The 24135-nt window shown below is 38.0% G+C and overlaps 1 protein-coding gene across 6 annotated transcripts in view; it reads left to right on the top strand.

Moving 5' to 3' along the window:
* Positions 1–15938, top strand: part of LPP (LIM domain containing preferred translocation partner in lipoma) — a 709708-nt gene extending 693770 nt beyond the window's left edge. For all 6 annotated transcript variants that reach the window (XM_082624540.1, XM_082624542.1, XM_082624541.1 and 3 more), the window contains one exon: positions 742–15938. In XM_082624540.1, the coding sequence (XP_082480666.1) occupies positions 742–870 (129 nt within the window). In that variant the 3' untranslated portion in view covers positions 871–15938. The remainder of the gene's footprint in view (positions 1–741) is intronic.
* Positions 15939–24135: the final 8197 nt, after the last annotated feature.

Raw genomic sequence — 24135 nt, 5'->3', positions numbered from 1 at the left:
CGACCACCTGTTTCATGCAGTGTGCTTTGTTTGGCCCTACATGCCTCTCTCTGACCTTCACATGAGCAAAGAGAATAAAAGACTTCCAGCTTTTACACTAGGTTTTATGACTAAAGAGAAACAGTGTCCTCTCCTCTGTGCTGTATCCTTTAGGAAGTACAGCAGGTCATTTCCCTCCACCCCCTGCCCCCAAACCTTAAGATTTTATTTTCTTTCTAAAGTTGGAATAAGTAAGTAGAGCCCGTTGGTGACCCTTCTGCTTAGCAGGAGTCACTCTACAACTTAGCTTCTGCCCTGGAATTACCAGGAGATTCTGTCCCTGCACCTGTATATTACTTTTGAGAGATCTTTAAATGAATGATAAATGGCAAAGATGAATTAATGATTTGGGATCTATTCTTGTTTTATTTTCTCTTGTGCTTGTTCTTGTTGTTTGGGTGAGGGGAGCAAAACTACTACTTGGGAGCCTAGACCCTCAGGTTCTTCCTTTCCTGTACCTTTATTTCCCATTAAGTGATCTCAGGAGGGTCATTTCACCCTGTTCATATTGATGTCCCCAGTCTTTACTTAAGCTTAATGCAGGACATACCATGTTATATCCTGCAGAAGGATTTGAAGGGGTTGGTGGTGTATGAAGAGGAAAGGTAGTAGTTGGCCTCATTATGGAAGCCTTGAATGGAAAGCAAAGGAATTTGTTTCCATTTTCACTGATATCCTTTCCATCTGTCTTCCTTCTTCCAGGATTGTGGTGGTCTCCTGTCTGAAGGAGATAACCAAGGCTGCTACCCTTTGGATGGACACATCCTCTGCAAGACCTGCAACTCTGCCCGCATCAGGGTGTTGACCGCCAAGGCTAGCACTGACCTTTAAATCCAGTCACCTATTTAGCGGTTAGTTGGTGGCTCTGAGAAGGATGAAACACAAGAAAAATATAAGAAGAGAAATAGGAAAAGAGAGGAAAGGCAATCAAGCTATGGGATGGTCTCTACTTCATCCACTATTAACCTTTCTTTAGAAACACATAGAGTATGAGATTTTTTAAAGTTCTTACCAAATACACATTTCACATTTAATCATGTAGGACCTTGATGGGCCTTTGTTCCCAAGGACTTGCACATTTTTGCACGGATTATGCTCCATCCCATTCACTTCTGCATTCCTTTAACTTTTAATCCCTATGTTTGTCTCACTTTTCATCTGGTTGAATGGCTTTTTTTAGTGTGGTATTTGCTGTCACACAGCTTTTCCTGGGTGAGTTTGCCAACTCACAGGTGCTTTTAGGCTTGAAGGCTCCATCCTATCACTTCCACATTGCCAGTAAGCATAAAAGATAGCCATTCTTTTTCTGTGTATTGAAAAATAGATCTTTCTGTTGCTCTAAACTAGTCATGTCCCTTGGGGAAAAAACATGCACAATTATATGTCAGGCTATAAAGAATTTAAGCTGTAAATTACATAGGTTAAAAGAAGCTCACATTGAATTTGCAGCCATCCTAATTCAAAATCTATAATGACCAGTGTTTGGGGCTCATTTGAAAACAGATACTGGTGAGAGAGAACCAAACTTCAATATTTTTCTAAAGAAATTACAGATAGGGTATGCTGGATAAAGCATTTTGGGGTTATATTTGAAAAACTCATTATTACCCCAAAATATTATCTTAAGATTTTCCTTTTCCATGCTACCTGGACATAATAATATGGACAAACTTGGTTTTCTCTAGAATATAACATTTCCAATACTGTTTCGCTTTTCATGTCAGAAATATTGCCATTTTTAAAAAATATCCAAACACAAGTACCAAAATTGACTTTTTCTCTAGAGGAAAATAGCTATAAAGAGCAGTTAAAATTTTTGTTTTCCAGGCCCAGGTCCCTTTTGCCTGACAGTTGCAAATCAGGGCACATAAAATTGTGTTCGTTTTGTGTAGTTTACTTTAAAAAGACAGGAAAGCTTGAAAAGATTGTGAAACCACAGTCTCATTATTCTTATAATCCTTCTGCAACTCAAATTACATACTGCAGAAGACATTTTCATATCATCGATGTGACATTTACACCACACTTACAAAGACAATCACTGAAAAAAAATTGCCTTTTTGAGCTAAAAATATGCAGAGTCTCTGCCTAGAATCTTTATTCAAACTCTTATTGGGCAGTGAAATGCTTGCTTGCCAGCTCCAGGACCACATATACTTTATTACGTTTTAACATGTTTCTTTTAAGGAAGGGCACTTCTCTTAGTAGCAGGTTACCGTTTTGTAAACTAATTAAGTATCTTGGATTAAGATTAGTTAAAACTTTCTTCAAATTTTTCACAAGTATATACTTTTAAATTATGAAGTATTTTAAATATACACAAAAATATAAATGATAATATAATGAATCTCTGTGCCACCCAGTTTAAGAAATCAAATATAACAAATATAGCTACATTCCCCTGTATACCCTTCCCTGATTCCGCAGATATTTTTCATGATTAGAAAGTGATAAAGTTTTCTAGTCTGACTTTTGTTTCTAATTTTTAATTTTAACTCTCAGAAATGAAAAATTGTGCGTGTTTTGAATTGCAACCCAGGCCTCAAGAGTCCCAATTAAATTTATTTTACTTTAGTAGGGATAATCATAAAGGTGGTTGATTTTTTTTTTTTTTTTCTCTAAGAAATTCTTAAGCTTATAGCTCTTCTGAGTTAATCTGTGGCTCATTTGCTTTGGTCACCAAACGGTTTTGTTTTAGAACCACCACAGTTACAGCTTTTCAAAGGGTCCTTTGACCACTGTCCTTTCCTTACCTTGCTGCCCTTATCCTTGACCTCACATTTCTCATAATGTGAAATACAGGGGGTCCACTTCGGGCAGCATGTGAATTTTAGGATACAATGGCACCTGTATCTCTGAATTTCTGTCTTCCAAATGAAAGGCCAGACCATGCTGATGATCTCAAAGAATACTGACTATTAGACAACTGAGGTGATAATGATAATATAATCTGCTTGAATTGTTTCAGTAACTTGTTTTCTATGAAATACTTGGGGGGAAATTGTCTTTTTGTCAAAAGCAAAGAGCCCAGTTTATTGAGAGATAGATTTTATCTCTTAAAGTGCAGTCCTATTAGTATGAATTTTGCCAAAGGAGGGAGAATTTACGAAATATTTATACTACAAAAATGCAATAACATTCTACTTGTTTGTTACATTTAAGTCCTTATGTAACTGAATGTTTACATGCCAAAAAAAAGAGAGAGTTATAAAAAAATGCTTTCACAGACCCCTCACTGTGGCATTGCCAGAATACTGCTTGCTTACAATCTTTATAGTGCATTTTTATCACATAACCTCAGAGTATCTTTACCAAAGATTTTTAAAGTAAATCTCTTTTTAATATAGACTTATCATACTTTTATAATAATGAATGTGCACACCTACATATATAGATATTTAGATTTAGATTTTTTTTTCTTTCACAAGGTATAATAAGGAAAGGATCCTAAAATATTTTATTTCAGGATTTCTTAAATATATGATTTATATTGCTTTCTTATCTTCTATTAATCATTTGGTGTCAGCAATGCCAAATCACATTTTACTGTTTTAGCTACATGAAATTTTGCCTATAACAGAGATATAAAGACCTAATACCTTAAGGATTATAATTCTACTGTCTTTTGATATATTGTCTTGATTGTTAATCATTTAAATACATAAATAATAGAAAAGAATCATAGAGTCTATAAGAGAAAGTTTGTAAAAATATACTAAAAATATACTGGCTTTAAAAAAAATTGTCAAGAACACAAATATTTGGTAATTTTATGTAACATGAGAGACATGGAAAAGGAAAAAGAAACCCACTGTGTCTTGGGCTCTGCAGACCGTTTCACAGTTAGATTTCTCCATTGCCGGGATCTCCAGCTCATGGCGACTCAGTGTGGAGACTCATCTGCAAACAAATCGGCCTTTAAAACTCAAAAATAAGTCATGTGTCCCAGCAAAGTGCATCAAGACTTTGAGATCCTGAACACCTCTGCAGCTCAAAGATGTGGGTTCTTTCTTCTTTCATTAACAAATAGTTTCTGTAAGAGCAACTTCTCTGATCAAAATTACTACATTGAGTGTATGCTGATTAATACAGTGGAGATATCAGCAGTATAATTGTTTTCTCACTGTGAAAGATTCTGCAGAGATGTTTGTGATGATGTTTCAAGCATATAAAACTCTCAAGTGTTTTATATTTGGGTCCCAGGGGGAAAAAAAGAGCATTTTACCATGGGGCTATAATAGAGGGTTTATGGAATATAGACAGGACTCTGAAAACACAACTTCCAACAGTTTTCCTAGTTAGTAAAAATCCTATTAATGTGAACCAGCCAGGAGTAACAGTGTTATTTCTATTTGATATGGTTTGGGCTTCTCTTGTCAAATCTGTGTCGGCTGCCCCTTGATCCCTCCATTATCAAATTTTGCAGGGTGTTGGGGAAGTTATGGCAGCTGCCAGGGAGATCAGGGAAACACTGATGTAACCTCACAGCCTCTCACCATTCCTCTTGGCTTGGAAAGGCTTTTTTTCCATATACATTTCTAGAAATATTGCTATTCTACCTTAGTATTTCACATTTGTAGTTTAAACAAGCGATTGTCCATCTGTTGCCTAGAGCTACAGTACATGTGTGTTATGAATGAAATATGACAGCATGTTCCATACCATGCTTTAGCCATCTGTAGGAAACCAGGAGGCTGGAAAAGATATACCTCTGCAAAATGTGCCTCAAGTTCATTTCCTGAGATCGCTCTTTTGGTGCACTTTCATGGGAGACAATCAGAGAGCAACATGTATTTGTGCCTTATTTTTAAAGAATCTTTACACTACTATGAATGCTCCACTGAAGAGTCTGTCACTTAAATAACCATCCCCAAATCTCCAAGATATACTTATCAAAAAGTCAAAATCCAGAGAAATCTGAACTCTTCATCTTAATGTATTCTAACAGTATTTCTGTTCTCGCCATCTCTTAGAAGTACCTTACGGATTCCTCAATTAGGTAAACATTCTTATGCCACAAGGTGATGTCTTGGGTGTTGTTAGTGACTTAGCAGTCTTACTCTCATTTTAGTTAGATAAGGAAGACAGACTTCCACTTGAGCCTTTAACATCTATTCGGCATGTCCACTTTTTTTTTAATTGCCACAATTTTTTGTTTGTTTTTTTTTTCTAATTTAATAGTGTACAGAACAAGTTGAGGATCTTGGTTCTGAGTCATTATTATGGTGCAATCATGAACATTTCAGGTCAAGTTATTTCCTTGACGGATAACTTTTCTCATGAAGCTGTTGTTTAGTTCACTTATTATTTCAACCTTTAAAAAGTGATCTCATTAAAGCTGTGTGGCGTGGTGAGAGTTCTTCCTCTCTCTCTCTCTCCCGCCACCCCTTGTCTCCCTACTTATTCCTTCCCATTCCTACTCATTAATGTTATCGTGCTTGGACTTTTCATAAATAAGTTAAATCAATGCATTACAATCCATATGGAATTATGATCATATTAAAGGAAGAATTGTACCGCAAAATATATGTGTCATCCATCAATTCTTTCTTTAAAAGTGCCTATTTTTCCAGATTGTGTTTATTCATAAAGTGAGGTGAGATAATAGAGTCTTTCAGTTTTATTTTAATGAGTTTTCATCAGGGACTCAGATCACAGAGTTCTTGGCAAATTCCTTTATGACTGGCCTACTTTTCCCAGCTATAGGCAAAGTGATCTTTCTAAGATTAGGTTGATATTTTTTTTAGTCCAAAGCATCTTGACCAACAAAACAATCATATTTTTAAGTGGTGGCATGTTATTTTAGATCAATGAAACTTGAGAGCTTTCCTTACGGCAGGGGAAAGCTATTATCCTTCTGGAATTTTTACACATATCAGCATTTTTCCCATGACAATAATATTAAACCCTAATACTTGAATCACAGTATTTTGCAGGGAGTAGGTCAGCAACAGAGTTTTTCCTGAAGCACAGATTACAGACCTGTAGTCTGTTTATAAAAAGCAACCTGAGAAGAACAATCTGGGTCTTTCGGTAAAACATTGTCTTAAAATGAGTCTGAGATTCTTTTGAACTCTGGCTAATACTGATCAAAACATGCCTTCCGTGTCCATTTTTTATAAATTTGTTTAGAAAAAGCTTATAATTCTAGGACTGTATTTCTATTTTTGGTTTCTGCCCTTCTGCTTTATACAAGTTGATCTTTATTTTCCTTTTTATATAGAGGGTCACATATGAGGAAAGTAAAAGCATAACTAACACATACATAATTCAATACACAAATGTATTGGCCGAGAATTAATGATAGTCTCAGTGAATGTGTTGTTTTGATAAACAGACAGAAGATTTTTGGGGTTTTTGTTTGTTTGGTTGGTTTTTTTTTTTACCTGTCTCCAAGAAGAGAGGGCTTTGGCGGGGAAGGAGGAATTTGAGAGAAGGGGCAGGTCACAATTTAAACAATAAGATTCTTGTACAGTGTAACTCAGAATTTTCATAAGGGTTTTAAGGATTGGCAATTGTAGTTTTTTAAACAAGTAAAATATTTATATTTCCAAGTTTATGAGGTGTTTAAAAATCACTATGGCTAACCATGTATTTTTCCCTTGTCAGGAGAGAATTAAAATGTGAGCTGCTTCTCAGCCCCATGGCATGGCCATAACTACACAAGACTTTTATAATACATGTCATTTCATCCCTCTGTGAGAGGGCCATAGCTCGTTCTCTTTGTGACAGATGGCAATGCATATTCTTACGTAGTCTTAGTTAAGCTGTACTACACCCTAAGCATCTCTGAAGGTTAGAGGTTTCTATTTTCACACATTCAGTATTTCATCCCTTCTGATGTACTTACTTGGTGAGCACAGTAAGCAGGCGTTGTTTTGGTCTGTGGGCCTCTTGTTCAAATCCAGTCATCCACGTCCTGTAAGGCCCTGCCTAAACAGCCATGCTAGAATTAATTTGTACTGCTTTTTTCCTTTTTAGTTACAAGCACAGAAAACTAACTTTAGCTTACTAAGTTCAAAGAAGAAGAAATATAAAATGGCATATTTTTCCTTCAATATAGAAAGACACTTACTCCTTTACCTCTTTTATTTTCCTGGACCCTGTGCAAAAAGTTGTAGACTCTATAATTTTGTTATCCAACATGCATGTGGCTTATTTTGTGGGAAGTTGTGTGGAAGATGCATTTTATTAAACTCATTGACTTTTCTCCCATGAAGTTACAAAAAAAAAATTACTAAAATCTTAGCTCTTTATTCCTGATTGTTACTTAATTTACAGCAGTTTCTAACCACACTAATAAATATCTCTTATCCTAGCCCTTGTTATAGCACAGATTTTGTAGGATTCTACAAGCAAAATGTTATGTATACTAGAAAGATGAGGGAAACCGATAGCTAATTCTTTTGTAATACCTTAAGATGGTTACATTAATCCTTCCCTACTGTGTGCTTGCTACTTTTTCCAGGATACTTATTCACTTATGGTCAAGAGAAAACATCATTCATCTAACTCTGTTAGACATTTACCTAATAGGCCCAAATAGAAGTCTTATTAAATGACCCACAAATGCAATCAACTTGGAACTGAACATAGCTTCTAAATTCAGTGTTCAACCCCAGGAATAGAATGATCTACCAAGACTGAGACAGGTGTCATTATGTCATCTTGTGTTCTACACCAGTGTAGAGGGCTATAGCTGACCCCAAGCCCCAGTGCTGTTCCTAGACAAATCATGCGTCCTTTAAGGATCTGAATCTCCTGTTATTTTCCTGACAAGTCTCCATTTCACATCTTCTTAAAGCTGGCTAGTATGTAGTAGTATTCATGGCAGTCCCTTCTACCATTGGGGCAGCTTTTTTCTACAAAAGTTCTTCCGTGTTAAACAAAACTCTGGCTCTGGAGCTATGCACAAGGAGTCTAATGTCTAATGTCTAAATGGTTGCCTCTAGGTCAGATATCACTAACTCTTTCAACTTTTCCTCATTGATTGACATGGTATCAAGTCCAATCACCCTCTTGCTTCTCCTTTGAACAGTTGGACCCAACAATATTTTCTAATTTTGTTTCAATCTACTTGGTGAAATGTGGCCAGCACTTTGGGTCAGGCTAGGTAAAAACACTTTCTTCAGGGTTGGAAGTAAGTGGAATTGGAGTCATCCAAAGGAAACTGATATTCGATGTGTAAACTTCCCCCAAGGACTCAGACCCAGGAGAGTGAAAGCTTGATGAGGATAGATCTCCCATGTGTGCAAAACAGTCCTCTTACACTATGTCCTTTACTGTTTTTGTTGTTACCAAAAAGTCAAAAGAGGAAGTGAGCTATTTAGTATATATGTCATCCATAAGACTCCCACTTCTTGGTCAATGTTCATAAATTCTCTTCAACCCTTTCCCTTTGTTCTTGTCTTCTCAAGAATAAGACATTTCTTGTCCATGTTCCCATACTGAATACACAAAAGGAGTCCTGGGCTCTTTACAGGTTCCACATAAATATTTCTGGCTGGTTGGGTTTTGAGATTTGCTTTCATTCTTCTGGGCTCAAATGTTAGTACCTATAGATGTTGCACTCTAGACCAAGTGAGCAGCTTCCCTACTTGATCAGTTAAGAACTACCCTTAGGAGTCCATGTTTTCTCTATACTTTTGTCTTTCTAACATCTTTACCCCTTACTCATCTCTTCAATGTAATAATCACTTTAAGAGAATCAGCCCCTAAGTAACTTTGATTGAAGCTAACTGCAGTAAAATCAAATAGGTTCAGTCTGCACTCCACAGGAAGGAATATAGCTTCAGGAAAAGTAATTCTCCCCAGTGGTATCAGTAAGGCTTCATGGAAGAGTGAACTTTGTTAAGGAATCTTGGTTCACTGGCTTGATTTAGAAGTTTAGAGAAGAACATTGACGGCACCAGAAACAAAAGGAAAGCATAGGTTATGTTCAGAGAAGACCTGCTTTAAGTATCACAGATTCTGGAATGTCCTTCACAGGAGAAAACGCTTCCAGATATTCAAGGTCAGTGAGAAGGGAAAAGCATAGAGCAAGATTGATTGAATTTGCATTTTCATCTCTATGTAAATGTAAGATGGGATAAGTTGTCAAATTATAATCCAACCCATACAGTATCAACAGGAATCTTTTTTGATAACATACAAAATGCACATTTGCATTGGCTCATAATTCTGTACTCCACTGTTGCACCAAACACCCCTATCTTTTGATCCCACAAGGCAATGAGCAGGACACCTCTATTTTCCTATTACTTCTAGGTCCACAATTGGAAAGGACTCCACATTCATCTATTCCACTTGGTGTTAAAATTCCCTTATAGATTTCTTGCTAAGTGATAATCCAGACTCTGCTTAAGCATCACCTGCATCAAGGAGCTCATTACTTCTTAAGCTCTTCCATTTCCTCCATCATGCTTTGTTCCAAGCTCCCAGAAACAGCCTTCTGGGCTTAGGTGCTCCTTGGTGCCATACAAAATTAATCTTTAGTACATAATAAAATGTCGCTTCCTCCCTCTGTTTTCCTTCCAAATATATTTTGCTTTTGGCAACACATTACAAAGAATAAACTTTGATTTTTGTTTTAGCTGAAGATTATAAAAACCTTTAAACATCCTTAAAAATAGTCTGAAGGGTTTTCTGAGGGTTAGGTTTTAGAGTATGAGTTTGGGGTTGCTGTGTTTACTTTCTTATTCAAAAGACAAACTGTTCTGACCGTTGTTCTATAGCTTCATGCCTTCCACCAGTAACTAACACATGAAACCCTCTCCTGTTATTCATTCTGCTGATAATGACCTTAAAATGTTGGGAAATGTCAGCGTGTGATCTCCACTTCTAACAAGGAAAACGTCAAAAGCAGAAAATACTGGTTCTATTGAAATGCATCACCTCTGGCCAGTTGTCGTCTGTGAAAGGAAGGAGGTTACATTATGTCATGATTTTACATAGAAATTTATACATTCTTTCCATATTGTCCCGAGTTACTATTTAGTGTCAATACCATTCCTTGGTCTTTGGGAGGACAAGGCTTGCAGCCCTTCTATCCCAGCCTTAAATACCAGAGTCCTATCGGCAGAACCTGTCATCAGGCTCCTGGGCAGGACTTGGAGGTGGCTTTCTGAGCTCTGAAATAATAATTCCTAAGAGAGCTTACGAACTGCTTTCACACATAAAACAGCCCTGGGAGGAAGGTTATTAATAGCCCTATCCTAGAAGAGAAAGCTGAGGCTCAGAATTGTTAAGTGACTTGCCAAAAGCGATAGAGCTGGTAAGTGGTAGATTTGGGGACATACCCAGGTCTTGCAAGTCCAGTGCTCTCTCCAGTGGCCGCTCTCAGGGCACAAAATACCTCAGAGCACGCTGTATGCTTCTCACAGACCACCGTGCCCCCTGTTTGAGGGCATCCAAGGAAATTCACATAGGTTACTCAGCTATCAGGTGGCAGAGCCATGTGTGTACTGTGGTGTTTGAGATCATTTAGAGCTTGCATGCATTTTCTGTGTCATCTTGTGGGAAACTACTAGGTATTCTGATTGGCAGTGTGATGGAGCCGGTGAGGAAGGGCCACTGCTAAGAACAAACACTGTGGCACTGAAGTACACTGCAGCAAATTTCCCCAGAGACCATGGTTTACTTTACATTAACTGAAAAACTCTCTGGAACTGTGAGGTTCTGTTTATCAACCAAGACCATGTCATTCAGAATCCAGTGGCATGCAGAAGTGACTTGACCCTTAGGACGATTCTCCTGTGGGCTATGATTTACGCCCCACAGAGTCAGGAACTGCTGTAGGTAAACAATGCATATTCTTCTCTCAGTTCATATTTATCGAGGCCCACCAAGTATATGTCACAGCATCAGGCATTTCCGAGCCAGCCAACCGACCTTGACCTTGAAATGTCTGTGAACAAAGGCTATGGGATTGACTGCCGCTCTGCGACTTGGCTTTTGCGACTTTTGCTTTTGCTATTTGATAGCCTGGGCTTACCGAGCTGTGGTCGTTTTGTGATTTGTGTGTGCCTATCATGAGGTGTTTGGTAGTATGTTGTTTCCAGCATACTTACTTGGAAGCCTGCGTATATATGCTAGAGCCTGCTCTACATGGCATTTCAACAACTGGGCATGCCTTCTCTTGAGCTGCATCCCTTAGGAAGCTGTGCCTTTTGATATGTGCTCTTGGGTTTTTAGTTCCTCCCATTTCTCATTATAGTTGTTTGGTTTTAAGTTAAAATCTGTCCACTGATTGAAAAATATCTTCATCTGAGTTAAATCTACTGCAGGGAACCTTTAAAATGAGCTTATCTAATAAGCTTTCTAGGCATTTTCTCTCCCTAGAGTCTTCCATCCATCAAGCTGTTCTCATCATCCCTTTGCTGAATTCCCCGGGATTAATGAGGGCCAAGTTAAATAACAAATGGCCTCTCACCCCTTTCCAGTCTTCACACCTGGGAAATATAGGTGGGGCCGGCGAGGCCAGCAGACGAGTCTCCTTGGCTGAGATGGCAACATTTAGACACTGGAAAGGTGGCTGATCTTGCTGTGAGGTTTGATTAATGTGATGACTGATAGAGTGAAAAATGATTTCTCGTAGAATAACAGGTATAACCCCCACTACAGGAGTGGAGTAGCAGAAGCAGCATTCTGAGAACTTATCAGAATTATCTGGGTGAGTACACCTGAGCCGAGACTCACTTGGGCAGAAACTGTGCTGTCTTAGAGGGAATAAAAGGACAGTGAAGCTGTGAATATGAAAAAGCAGCCCTTTAAAAAAATCCAGGGAGCCACAAACTCTGATTTATCTTTACATAATGTAAAGGAAATTATGAATGCATTTTTTTTCTTCCTCCACTACACACAATATTACCCCCCATACTTAGGGAAAATACAATTGTGTTGTCCTCAAAATGCTCATCCATGCACGTGCTTGCACACAGGCGCACACTCTCACACACGCATACACACACATGCACACACACACATGCAGACATCTTCCAAGAAGGCTGATCCTTCAAAAAGGAAATCTTATTTTAAAACACTTGGATTTTTCAGGCCAAGAAACTAATAATTCCTAGACCTGACCCATTTTAGTGACTGCTAAAAAAGAAAAGAAAAAGCTATTTAAATTTTGTATGCATCCATTTATCTCTTAAAATATGCCAAAGCAATTTGAGGTGAGGGTGGAGACTAAGGTATTTATCTCTGCTGCTTGAGGCTCTCTTTATATTTCTACCTGTTGGGAAAAGGGTAAGAACTATTCTTGGGCGATTATTATTTGATGCATTTGTGTTGCCACCTTGTACTGTGCCTGCTTTGCTTCCTACCGAGGCATACGAATGAGTTGTTTTTTTGACTCCTTTTCCCCCATCACGAGGGAGTAAATATTAAAGCCTGAATGTCTTCCCTCACCAAATTATTTCACTCCATTTCTGAGCTAGTTTAGAAAGTGCACAAGGGGGAGAGCTAGGTTTTCCTGGATGTATGTCTCCATTTTTCTTCATTCTTGGGAGACAAATATAAAGGAAAAAAATCCAGTTTCTTTTCATCTCTCTTTCTCTTTGGGTGACAGTTGATGATCACTTAGTAATTGTAAACCAGAAGTAGGCGAATAGCTTAGCCAGGTTATGATGTATCTGCCAACATGCTTCATTCCTTCAAACACAGACTTTGCGAGGAAAAGGGATTTTATCATTCAAATGCCAACAATAGGAATGGCCTCATATTTTAACTTTCAAACAGTAGAAGGTGAGTTGATATTTGGGCAGTGTTTGCATTTTACTAACCCTATATGCCTTCTGCTTAGTTTTTAGATGAATGTCATTACATTAACATATCGGGGCAAAATTGCCAAAAAGTGTTAAAGTGCCTTGGACCTTCCTCACTGGGTAGCAAGTTGAAACTGGGATAAACCGTACCAGCCTTCTTACTTAACTGAAATATCTTAACTGAGGTGTATCCTTGATGAAAGAGATTTAGGACACTGGAAACTAAATCTTGTCACCCATCATTAGCTTCTATTTAACTAGTTGCAAAATCATTTTTAAATGACTTTCTTCCTTTTAGTACCCATTTTTTTCTCTTGGGAAAGCTAATGAGCAAATTTTCCAAGAATTATTTCTTATTAAACAAAGTCAGAATATTTCCCCCCCAAAAATCTGAAGTAGTCCTCATTAATTTTCAGGAAACATATGAAAAAGCAAATAGAATTAAAGATGGCATTGATTGTCTGATTATTTAGCATGAATAAAATTATGTGATTTAATGTGCCTTCAGTGAAAATTTAAACTAAATGCAAAACTTTCACAGCAGGATGCAGTATTGAACTTTTGCCTTGGTATCTATGCAATTAATTACTTTTTTTGTTTTGTTTTGCCTTTTAAACTTTACCTTTATCATTCTTTATCATTAGTTAAACAGATTTGGGGCTGTCTCTTTCTCTACTGGGAATATGTGCAATTATGAGATGCACCCCCCCAAAAAAGGAAGGGAAAAGAAAGAACTTTCGGGTTGCAAATCTGTGCCATGATGTAGATGTGACATGAAGATGCAGAGCTGGAGGATAGTAATTTTCTCTGAGCCATACACACCAGCTTTTATTTCATGGCTTTGTCACAGGCTTTTCTCCTTCTGTGCTGTCACCTTTGAGAAAAACGATTGCACCTTCTCCAAGTCTGCCTTTTAACAGCTACAGTTGAGTTGGCAAGACTTCCCCAGCTCTGAATATAGCCATTTGCCGACTCCGGCCTCTTTGCGAGACTGACTCAAATCTGTGATCTTCTGTTCAGCATACACATCAGCAAAGTGAGAAGATGAGCACTAAATATAGGCTCTATTAACTTTACTTTTAGATTTACTGCCTTCAAAAAAGTGCCTATTCTGAGAAACATAGACGTTATTCCTACATATGTATGTACACACGGTACCCAGAGTCATACCGTGCAGCCTTCAAAAACATACCATCGAAAGGAGTAGGTGCTAAGATAAGGAAACCTTGCCAAATCAAAGTCCCTCGTTTCCAATATCCCCTCCCAAGTGGCACCGTGAAACAGGCTGCAGGCACATTCCCTGAGCATTCCTTGCTGATACAGCCACTTTATATTTTTATCCTACTGGGTGGTGGCATATTGCTGAGGTTTCCTGTATCTACTTCAAGGGAATATATTATGCTTTATGGAATTGGAACATTTAGTCAGGAAAAAAATTGTTTAAGGGAATTAATGAGCCAGGGTCTGTATTAGGATGTGTGTCATATGTGTGTTTTATAAACTAAGCATTGGTGAGCTTAGCATGTCAGCACATTGCTTCTCCTTTTATCTCTCAGGATAACATCAGTGAAAACTAAAGAAAAGTCTTGGCTCTGAGAATTGGAGGCTCAGGGGGCCAAAGGCCCTTGCCAGATCCTTAGAGCATCTTTACTTTGACTCCTAAAAATAGTAGCCCATGTTATTTAATGGCTTTTGTTTCCATGGTTCTGTCACTGACATTATAACTGTAGATATTGTCGATGGAGCCGCAGCTCAGCCTAGAAAGTTGGATTCTTACCCAGGTGTGGCAATAGGAGAGGGTCTGGACAAATAGGAAGAGGTAGACTATGCACGATTTTAGGAAAAGGGTTGAAGGGAGGACGTGCTTCCAAAAAAGATCTTTCTCAATGTGTCGTCTGACTCAACCAGCTGGCAAATTACACTTGCCAAGTCGCTCTCTTCCCAAGTCAGTTGGCTCCACATTCACTTGATTCTGCCTCTGCTTTGGGAAGGCAGGATACCTCCATTTAGCCTTTCCCCAAGGAAGCTCTTGGCATCCTCTTGGTCACAAAGTTGTCTCCTATGCCACCTAGTTTCACCAAATGGAAGTAAAGGGGGACAAGCAGTAGAAGATGCTTCCCATGCCCTTGAAGTCAGCCACCATTCTGCTTTCCATCTAAGGGGCTCCACTACTTAAACTAGGGAGGAGGGTGGAACGGATCATGGTTTCATAATTTCCAGAGTGTGGACCACCCTTCCTTAGTTATCACTTTATGAGACCACTTGTCTTCTTGGAAAAAGTGATACTCTTCACTAAAACTGTCTACCCTTCCTGGTGATGTTCTTGTTCCATTTTTACTGTATTCAGTTTCAACACTAGTCATTTTCTTTCTTTTTTTTAGAGAATCAGATGTTAGTACTAGATAAGAGTTCAATCTCTGTGTGATGTCAAAAGGGGCATTGGGATACTACAGAGTTTTTCCTCCTTGGAAACAAGATGGACTGGGAAAGAGGCAGCATGGCTTTGCTCCAGGTTTCAATCTGATTGTGACTATGAGAGAGTTTTATGTAATGTTAAATGGTACTTACAAGTAGACAGATCAAGGGAAAAGGGGGAGAAACCAGGTTTTCTCTGTGCTAAATGTGTCAAAGAACAAGAACTTCCTACTAACTAAATACAATCATAGACCCACCATGATCAGCTGCGAGTCTGAATAACATTCTCTGACTTAGGGAAAGCCACACACACACACACACACACACACAAAACATATAGGGAATAGGCCTTTTTTCACATGTATGATACTGACAGAACCATGGTATTCCCAAAATACAGATTTCTCTTTTTTATTCTTAGCAAATTGCATCTCTCCACTACATCATGAACCATCACTGACATATCCAAAATAGCCCTCGTGGTTCCTTATGAAAATAAGAGAATAAAACCTGTTATAAGCAAGTGATTTGGGTTATTTTCTTTTGTTTTTATACATTACCAACTATATTAAATCATGTTTCTATTTACCTTCTATCAATTTTTTCCTATCAATTATGTTTTTCCAATGCTCTATAAGAATAAATATGAAAATCATATTCCTTTTTTTCTGTAAAAGAATTGCAACTACTTTATTATATTTAGAAATCCAATAAAGTTATTACATTTACTTGCCTACGTGTGGAATTCTTTTTGAGATGGATAATCCCTGTCTTCTTTCTTCTCCTTTACTGTGATTCATTTTTGACATCATTTGCTTTCCATATGGTCCTCTGAGAAAGGGAACGTCTCTCAAAGCAAATATGATGCCAACAAGAGAATGAAGGCACCCACTCTTCTCCACTGTTAGCACAGAAGATCTTAAGGTTAGATATGTTCAGGAATTACTTGACCACTTTGTCTTAAACTTTCAAGTAAAAAACTTTCCCCTTTTAAAGTTGGATCCAAATAAATCAGTTCCTGGGGTGGGGGGCAGCAAATGGAGAGTTCTCCACTCACATCACTAATGGCTGGCTGACTTTTCACACTTTTATTCCGCCTGTTTTATGCATACTTTTCCCATGCTGAGAATCTACTCTGTGCTAGGCTCCTTGAGGGATACAGATATAAATCAGACATAACTCCTGCTTTCAAGAAGTCTCTAGTAAAGCTGACAAATAACCATGGTAAGAAGACAGGAAGAATCAGACACTTGGGAGAGTATAAGTCAGCATTTTCAAAACTTTTCATTATTTATCATATCATTTTTAATAGCTCTGTGATCTGGAAGGATTTTTGCCCACATTTTATAGATGAATATGCTAAGAATGTGGGAAATAAAGTTAACAATCCAAGATCACCATTCGTTCACTGAACACTCATTTTTAACTTTTTAAACAGATCTACAAGAGAATGCAGTACCCTGACCCCTAGTCCAGTCTAAAACATAAGAGCAACTAGAACTAGAGGGTACATGAAACTCCTTCCCACTTAGGCTTTGGGTTTTATCTCTCCAACCTCATGTTTCAGCCTACAAATGCTGAGGGGTCTGAGAGCTCTGCAAGAGGCCACCGTTTTCAAAGGTACAAGACACAGGTGTGTCTTTGAATTAACAAATGGTAGATACATCACTGGGGCTTGGCGTATTCATAACTTCTTGCCAGAAAGCTGTAAACAGAGAAGGGCATGTAACAACATGTAAACTTGCCTTTCCTTTCCCTATTTTCCACAAATTACTCACTTTATGTTCTTTGGCCCCCTTCTGCTTTGTGTTTTAACACTGCACATATATTTATTTGCCCCTATTCATCAAATGTGAGAGCTAGAAAGGGCAAATAGAGAGCATGTTCTCTGATTTTGTGAGGAAATACTAGGTCCCAGAGAGAGGAAAGAATTTACCTAAGGTCACAATGTAATTTAATTACAAGGCTGGATATTGTGTCCTGGCCTGACCCTGAGTCCTGTGCTATCATACTGACAGCTTTAATAATGTGGAAGAGAGTAGAAAAAGAGTTTTATATATAATCTCCATTTCTAGGAAGAAGAAAGACAATTAAAAAATGAACAAAAACTGAGAGGGCTTAATGTCCATAGAGCATAACTAAAAAAATTTCTAAAAGACATATTTCAGGAAGAAAGAAAATAAACCAGGAAGGAATATCAGTGATGCACAAGGAATGGTGAGCAGAGAGAATGGCAATCATACAGTTCAATCTCAACCTGAGTTTATCCCAAGAATATAGGAGTAGTTGAGCATTAGAAAATCTATTAATGTGATTCACCACTTTCACAGAACAAAATAGTAGTGTTATGATCATAATATCTCAGTAGATGCAGGAAAAGAATGTAATATAATGAAACATTCATAATAAAGAACAACCCCTTAGCAAACTAAGAGTAGAAAGAAACTTACTTGAGTAAAGTCTATATATGCAAAAATCACCACAAATGGTGAAACATTAGAAGTAGTTATTTTAAATTATAAAAGAGGATACCCACTATCAACACTTCTATTCAACTTTGTACTGAAGTTTCTAACCAGTACAGTTATAATAAAAACATGAATAAAAGATATAAAGAATAGAATGTAAGAAACCAAAGTGCCATTATTCATAGATGATATAACTACAGAAAACTGTATATAGAAACCCAAAATAATATATAAATAACATTAAACAGATTTATAGATAGAGCATACTGGTAATTGCAAGAGGGGAGGAGAGTGGATGTTGGGGGAAATAGATGAAGGGGATTAAAAGGTACAAACTTCCAATTATAAAATAAATAAGTCACAGGGATGTAATGTACAACATAAAGAACATAGTCAGTATAACAGTAATAATTTTGTATGGTGACAGATGGTTACTAGACTTATCAGGTTGATCATCTCTTAATGTATTTGGTTGTCAAATCAGTATGCTATACACATAACAGTTTGCTAGATATAACATTAGTATACCGAAACTGCATTTTATTTCTGTGCAATAGCCACGAAGAGTTTGATAATGTATTTTTGAATAAACCATATATAATAGTGACCAAAAATGTAAAGTACCCTAGAATATCTTTTTTAAAATATAAAATACCTAAATGAAGAAAATCATAAAACTTTATTGAAAGACATTAAAGTAGATCTAAATAAGTGGAAAGTTATACCATCTTCAAAGATAGGAAAATAATATCATAAAAATGTAAATTCTCCCTAAATTGATTCATAGATTTAATGGAATGCTAATCCAAGTCCCAGCAGAATTTTTATGGACTTTAGCAAGCTGAGTCTAAAATTCACTCAGAAAACCAAATGCCAAATACCAAAAAATTTTTAAAGAACAAGAAAAGATAATTTTCTTTACCAGATAAAAATTTTCTAAGCTATAGTAATTAAGGCAATGTATTATTTGTATAAGAAAAAGACATGTGTAATCTAAATGGACTACAGCTGAGAATCCTAAAACAAAACCATCCATTTATGGTAACTTAATCTTTGACATGAATGATATTTCAGATCACTATGGCAAGGGTAGATGCTGAGATAATTGGTTTTCCATGTGGAAAAAAATAACATCCAAAGCCTACCTCATGTATACAAAACTTTAAGACCTGCTAAAAAGAATCTTTATGTTACAAAGAATTATTAAACAAAATAAAAAACATTAAAGCTGTAAATAAAACAATAATTTAAACCCCATTAAAATTAAGAAATGTAATTAATCAAAAGACTCATAATATCTTCAAGCTAGGAAAAGCTATTTGCCAGACATAAAAATAGCAAAGGATTACTATCCAGAATATACAAAGAATTCTTAAGAAAAAGAAAATTCAATAGAAAAATAGGGACAAGAACAGTCATTTTATGGAAAAGGAAATACAAATGGCCAATTGACATAAGAGAAACACTTATGTTAGTCATTAGGGAAATGCAAATGAAAACCAATATAAGTTATCATTTGTTATAAGATATAAGTTATCTGGTGGTATCATATACCACCAGATCAGCAAAAATTTAAAAGGCTGATGATGTCAAATATTGGAGATGACATGGAGCAATGGATATTTATATACAATATTGGTGGGAGTATAAATTGTTAAAATCACTTTGGAAAATAATTTAGCATTATCTAATAAAGATGTTGATGTGGAAATCCCATGACCAACAATGCTGCTCTTGCCCATGTAACCCAAAGGCATGTACAAAGACATACGGCGCTATACTGTTTGTAATGGCAGAAAGCTGAAGATAAGACAAATGTCCTTCCAAGGAGAGTTGGTAAGTAAATAATAGTATATTTCTGCAATAAAATGATGCATAACACTGAAAACTAATTATCTATAATTGAATAAATCAATGCGGTCAATTCTCAGAAACAATGTTAGAGGAAAACATTCATAAACAGATATATTCATATCATATTGTTTATAGGAAATTTTAAAACAAGAAAACTCATTATGTTGTGGAGTTAGGATAAAGAGGGAGATATGATTGGTGAAAAACACGGCATAAGGGATCTTCAGTGCTGTTATTAATATTAGATTTCTTTAGTTGGATTGTAGGTTCATAGGCCTTCATTTTATTATTATACATTATAATATGTGTTATATACCTATCATATATCTCATAATATAATAGTTAAGAGAGAAAGAAAAGGAAGAAATACTCTTATTATTATTATTATTATTTTTTTGGCTGTGCTGCAGAACTTGTGGGATGTTAGTTCCCCAAACCCAGGCCCTCATCAGTGAATGCATGGAGTCCTAACCACTGGACCACCAGGGAATTCCAAAAGAAATGCTTTCTGATAACTCTTTTTTCCACTCCAGTGCAGAGTCAAGTGCTCAATACATCCTTAATGACCTTAAGCCTGCCTTAGAAGAAGGCTAAGCACTTTTCAGCACTTTTTATATAAAATCCTACGAATAACTTCTTTAGTAAATGTAGATGCAGATGAATGGAAAATGGGGAGCAAAGCTCCCATACTTATTGTACTAAAGTAAAATTTTCTTTCTTTTCTTCTAGTTAAATTTCCATCTGGACTGAAACCTTGAAGGTTGAAAATTGTGTTTTATTCGTCCCTGTATGCATTGAGCCAGGTGTAATAGGCCTGGAATACATGCATATGAAGAGGAGCCTGGATGAATGAATGAATGAATGAGTAAATGGGCACTTCTGTACGGGGTGGTAAGGGTTAAGATATGTTCTCTTGCTAGAGTGGTCCCTAAAGGAAATGGACACAGAGGTGTGGCTGCAGAGCAGGAGGGAAACAATTACACTTCTCCAGGAGGAGAGGAAGACCTGACCAGTACACACTTGCCCTTTCTTGTCGCCGAGAGATTGCCCACTCCATTTTTTTTTTTTCATTCTCAAGTCTTTCTGAGTTTGTATGCAACCCTTTTTCTCTCAGGAGCTGTGAAGAACCATTTTGTATGCTTTACTGTAATCCAGGGGCAGGGAGGAATCTCTTCAAACCCGGGACAAAATCTGCTCACTAAAAGGACTTCATCGTGGCCATAGCCAGATGCAAATGTGTGATGTCAAGCCAACCTAAACTATCCCATTGTTTTCAAGTGTGACTAAGTACTGACTAATATTACTTCCTCTGGCACTTTTTTTTTTTTTTGGACTCAGTAGAATGGAAATGTTCCAGGCTGTTCTACGTTGCTGTCTGGACAGGATAATTTGCTGCTCATCATAACCACTCGAGAAAGGGAAAAAAATGGAAGAGGGAAAAAAATAAAAACAACCTCCCAAGGGTTCCCTTAAGTTTAGCAATGGCTTTTTGTTCTTGGATTTTTTCATTTTTGTTTTTATTGTCCTGTGTTATTCACAACAGCAACAAAGAATATCACAATCCAAATTGGAAGGGACCTTGCCCAGGTCATCTAGTGAGGATTCAACACTTTCCTTGCCCATCCTGAGATCTGTGGTGTCCCTGGGACACCAAGACATTTCCCCCACCCCCCCATCAGGCGCGATGTAAACACCCTTTTTCTTAGTTCGGGAGCTCTGTTCCTTCCAAAACAAGCCTTCACACCTTTGGGCTGCCAGCAGTTCCTTCCATCTCCCTGTAGACTATTCCTCTTAGTTCTGCCTTCTGGGAAGTTTTTTTGCAGAGTGGTGTTTACAGAGAGTAAAGAGGTCCCGAGCCTTTTCCATGTGGACTAGATCACTAGATACAGGTTGGTAATGACTTCTGTCAGAGAGAAAATGGAGAAGTGAGCAGAACCGAAGCCCTAGAACTGTGTTCAAAGAGTGGAAACAGAGAGGAAGGACACCCACCAAATGTGCCTTTGGAAGATCAGAAGAGTCCCTTCTCCCTCATCATGGCAGATTATGGATAGCTGAAATCGTCTAACCCAAGCTTTTCAGTCCCAATATTTTCTCCATTCATTCTCTCCTTCCAAAACATCAGAAGATGCCAGCCCATGCCTCACCCAACTTTTCCAGGCTGCTGGCCCTCCTAGCTTCCACTCAACTTCTCCTCTCCCCCAACCAGTCTGGTGGCAGAGGAGATTAACTCTCCCATACTACATCTCCCCTCTCTGTGGTTTTGCTCCTTTCTTTGAAAGAAGCTGGATGCATTCATAGGAAGGCACAGCGCTGCTCCGAAAATCAACCAAAGCCCCTTCCAACTGTTGGATTCACTTTTCTCAGGGGGCAAGGCATTTCTACAGCCTTTCAGTTTCTACCAGGTTTAGGGTCAAAGGAAAAGCCAGTCCCCACAGGGCCTTTTTTTTTTTTTAACGTCTTTATTGCAGTATAATTGCCTTACAATGGTGTGTTAGTTTCTGCTTTATAACAAAGTGAATCAGTTATACATATACATATATCCCCATATCTCTTCCCTCTTGTGTCTCCCTCCCTCCCACCCTCCCTACCCCACCTCTCTAGGTGGTCACAAAGCACCAAGGTGATCTCCCTCCCACAGGGCCTTTTAGCTCCCTGGGAGTTAGGATGAAGGATTCATTACAAGGCAGAGATGATTGCCTTTTCCTTTTCAACTGTGATTGGTGGCCCAGAAACCACAGCCATCAAATACAGAGGCTCTGCTAAATCATCACTATTTCAGCTACTGATTAGGACTAACATTCACAGCAGAGGAGTCTGTGGGGGGCAATAAACCACTTCTTCAAGTGATTAAGCTTCTAAGCAAACACACTTTGATTACCACAAGAACCATTCCTTGGCAAAGGTTCTCCCAGGTAATGGCATCCCCAAGGCGTGGCTCCATGAGTGGAGGATCTGGTAGCCTGGAACTCTGGGTGTGCAAGGCACCCTGTCTCCTCTGCCAGAACCCTGCCTCGCTTCTAGTTCTGTTGAGATGCCTTCGGAGACCACATATATGACAAACTTGTGAATAGCAAGTTCACTGGGTCAGCTGTGTGATGACAGTGCCCAAAGGCTCAGGCCATGTAGGGAGACTGACTAGAAGCACAGCTGGGGAGAGGGTCATCTGCTTCTTCTGGGGTAGAGGGTCCCCTGCCCCTTGGCCCCAGTTTAAAAGCGTGAGTTTAGAGAAAGTCACCGTGGTGATGAGGAGACCTGAGGAACTGTGCTAAGTACCTTCATATGAGTTATCTCCATAGAAAAAATATAAGGATTTGTTCCAAATCTTTTTCAGAAGTATTCTCTTAATGTGTTTTACAAAAACAAACAAATAAAAACTACACATGAACTACATGCTCGTTGTAGAAAAAGTAGGAAATAAAAACAAGCAAAAAAGAAAGTTTTAGTATTCCATAAGCCCATCATCCAGAGGAGGGTTTCTCTCAACCTCAGCACTACTGACATTCAGAGCTGGAGGGCTGTCCTGTGCACTGTAGGATGTTTAGCAGCATCCCTGCATCTTCTACCCATTAGATGCCAGTAGTACACTGTCTCCTCCCCCCACTGGACCAACAAACAGGTCATGAGACATTGCCATATGCCCTCTAGCAGCAAAATTACTCCCATTAAAAACTAAAATTCTAGTGATAAGCAGTAATGCCATTTTCCAGTCTTTTTTCCTACATGCAAACAAGTGATACATATTTTTTAAATGGAGTTGCAATACATATATTGTTTTGTAGTTTCATTTTTCACTTAACCAAAGATCCTGAACATTTTCACATGTTGATATCTGTTCCACAATGTAATCTTACCCTCTTCATTGTGCTCCATTGCACAGTTGTAACATGATTGATTTCATCCTTGATTTGGGGACATGGAGATTATTTCCAAGGGTGGTAAGAAGATGAAAACCAAAACCAATTTTTTGTGTGTCTTTTGCCTTCTAAAATGGGAAGAGTTTGGAATAATGCATTTGAATGGGGAAATAAATCTTTCTGGTGTGTCTTTTCGTTCACAGACACCATTGAGGAAGCAAGAAAGGGAAAGAAATCTTAAGTTAAGGCTCTTCTGTGCTGTTAATGGACAAGATACTGAGTAGAGTCCATTCAGGAATCTCTGGTTAGTACGGGGTAGGAATTGAAGAGTAGAGAGCCAGATGAATCTGAAAAGTATAAGGGAAGGGAAATAGCTTAGGCGTGGGTAGCCGAAGAAGAGGCCAAGAATGCAGGATCCTGGAAAGCAAAGAAGAGAGTAGATGGAAAGAGGCTTAGAATGGGGGGAGGAGGGCACTGAGAAAGGTAGTTGTCTGCTGAACATGAAACCTTTCACTGTCCAAACCCTTAGTAAAACTTGACCACACTCCTTGCTGTGTACTCCTCGCCAAGGTACATGGGAGAGTGAAAGATGTTTGGGGTGGATTGTCTTACGCAGAGTTGTACTTGACAGAAAAGCGACAGTAGGGGCAGATGCAAAAACAGAGTAGGGATGGAGAATTAAACAGATTTTGGAGGCAGAGTCAACTTGGAGAACGAGAACTACCAGAGATGTTGGGA

This window comes from Mesoplodon mirus (genome assembly GCF_964341445.2).
Source record: "Mesoplodon mirus genome assembly, chromosome: 6".
NCBI classification, from domain to species: Eukaryota; Metazoa; Chordata; class Mammalia; order Artiodactyla; family Ziphiidae; genus Mesoplodon; species Mesoplodon mirus.
Note: the sequence above shows the minus strand (reverse complement) of the source record. Positions and strands in the feature narration are given on the sequence as shown.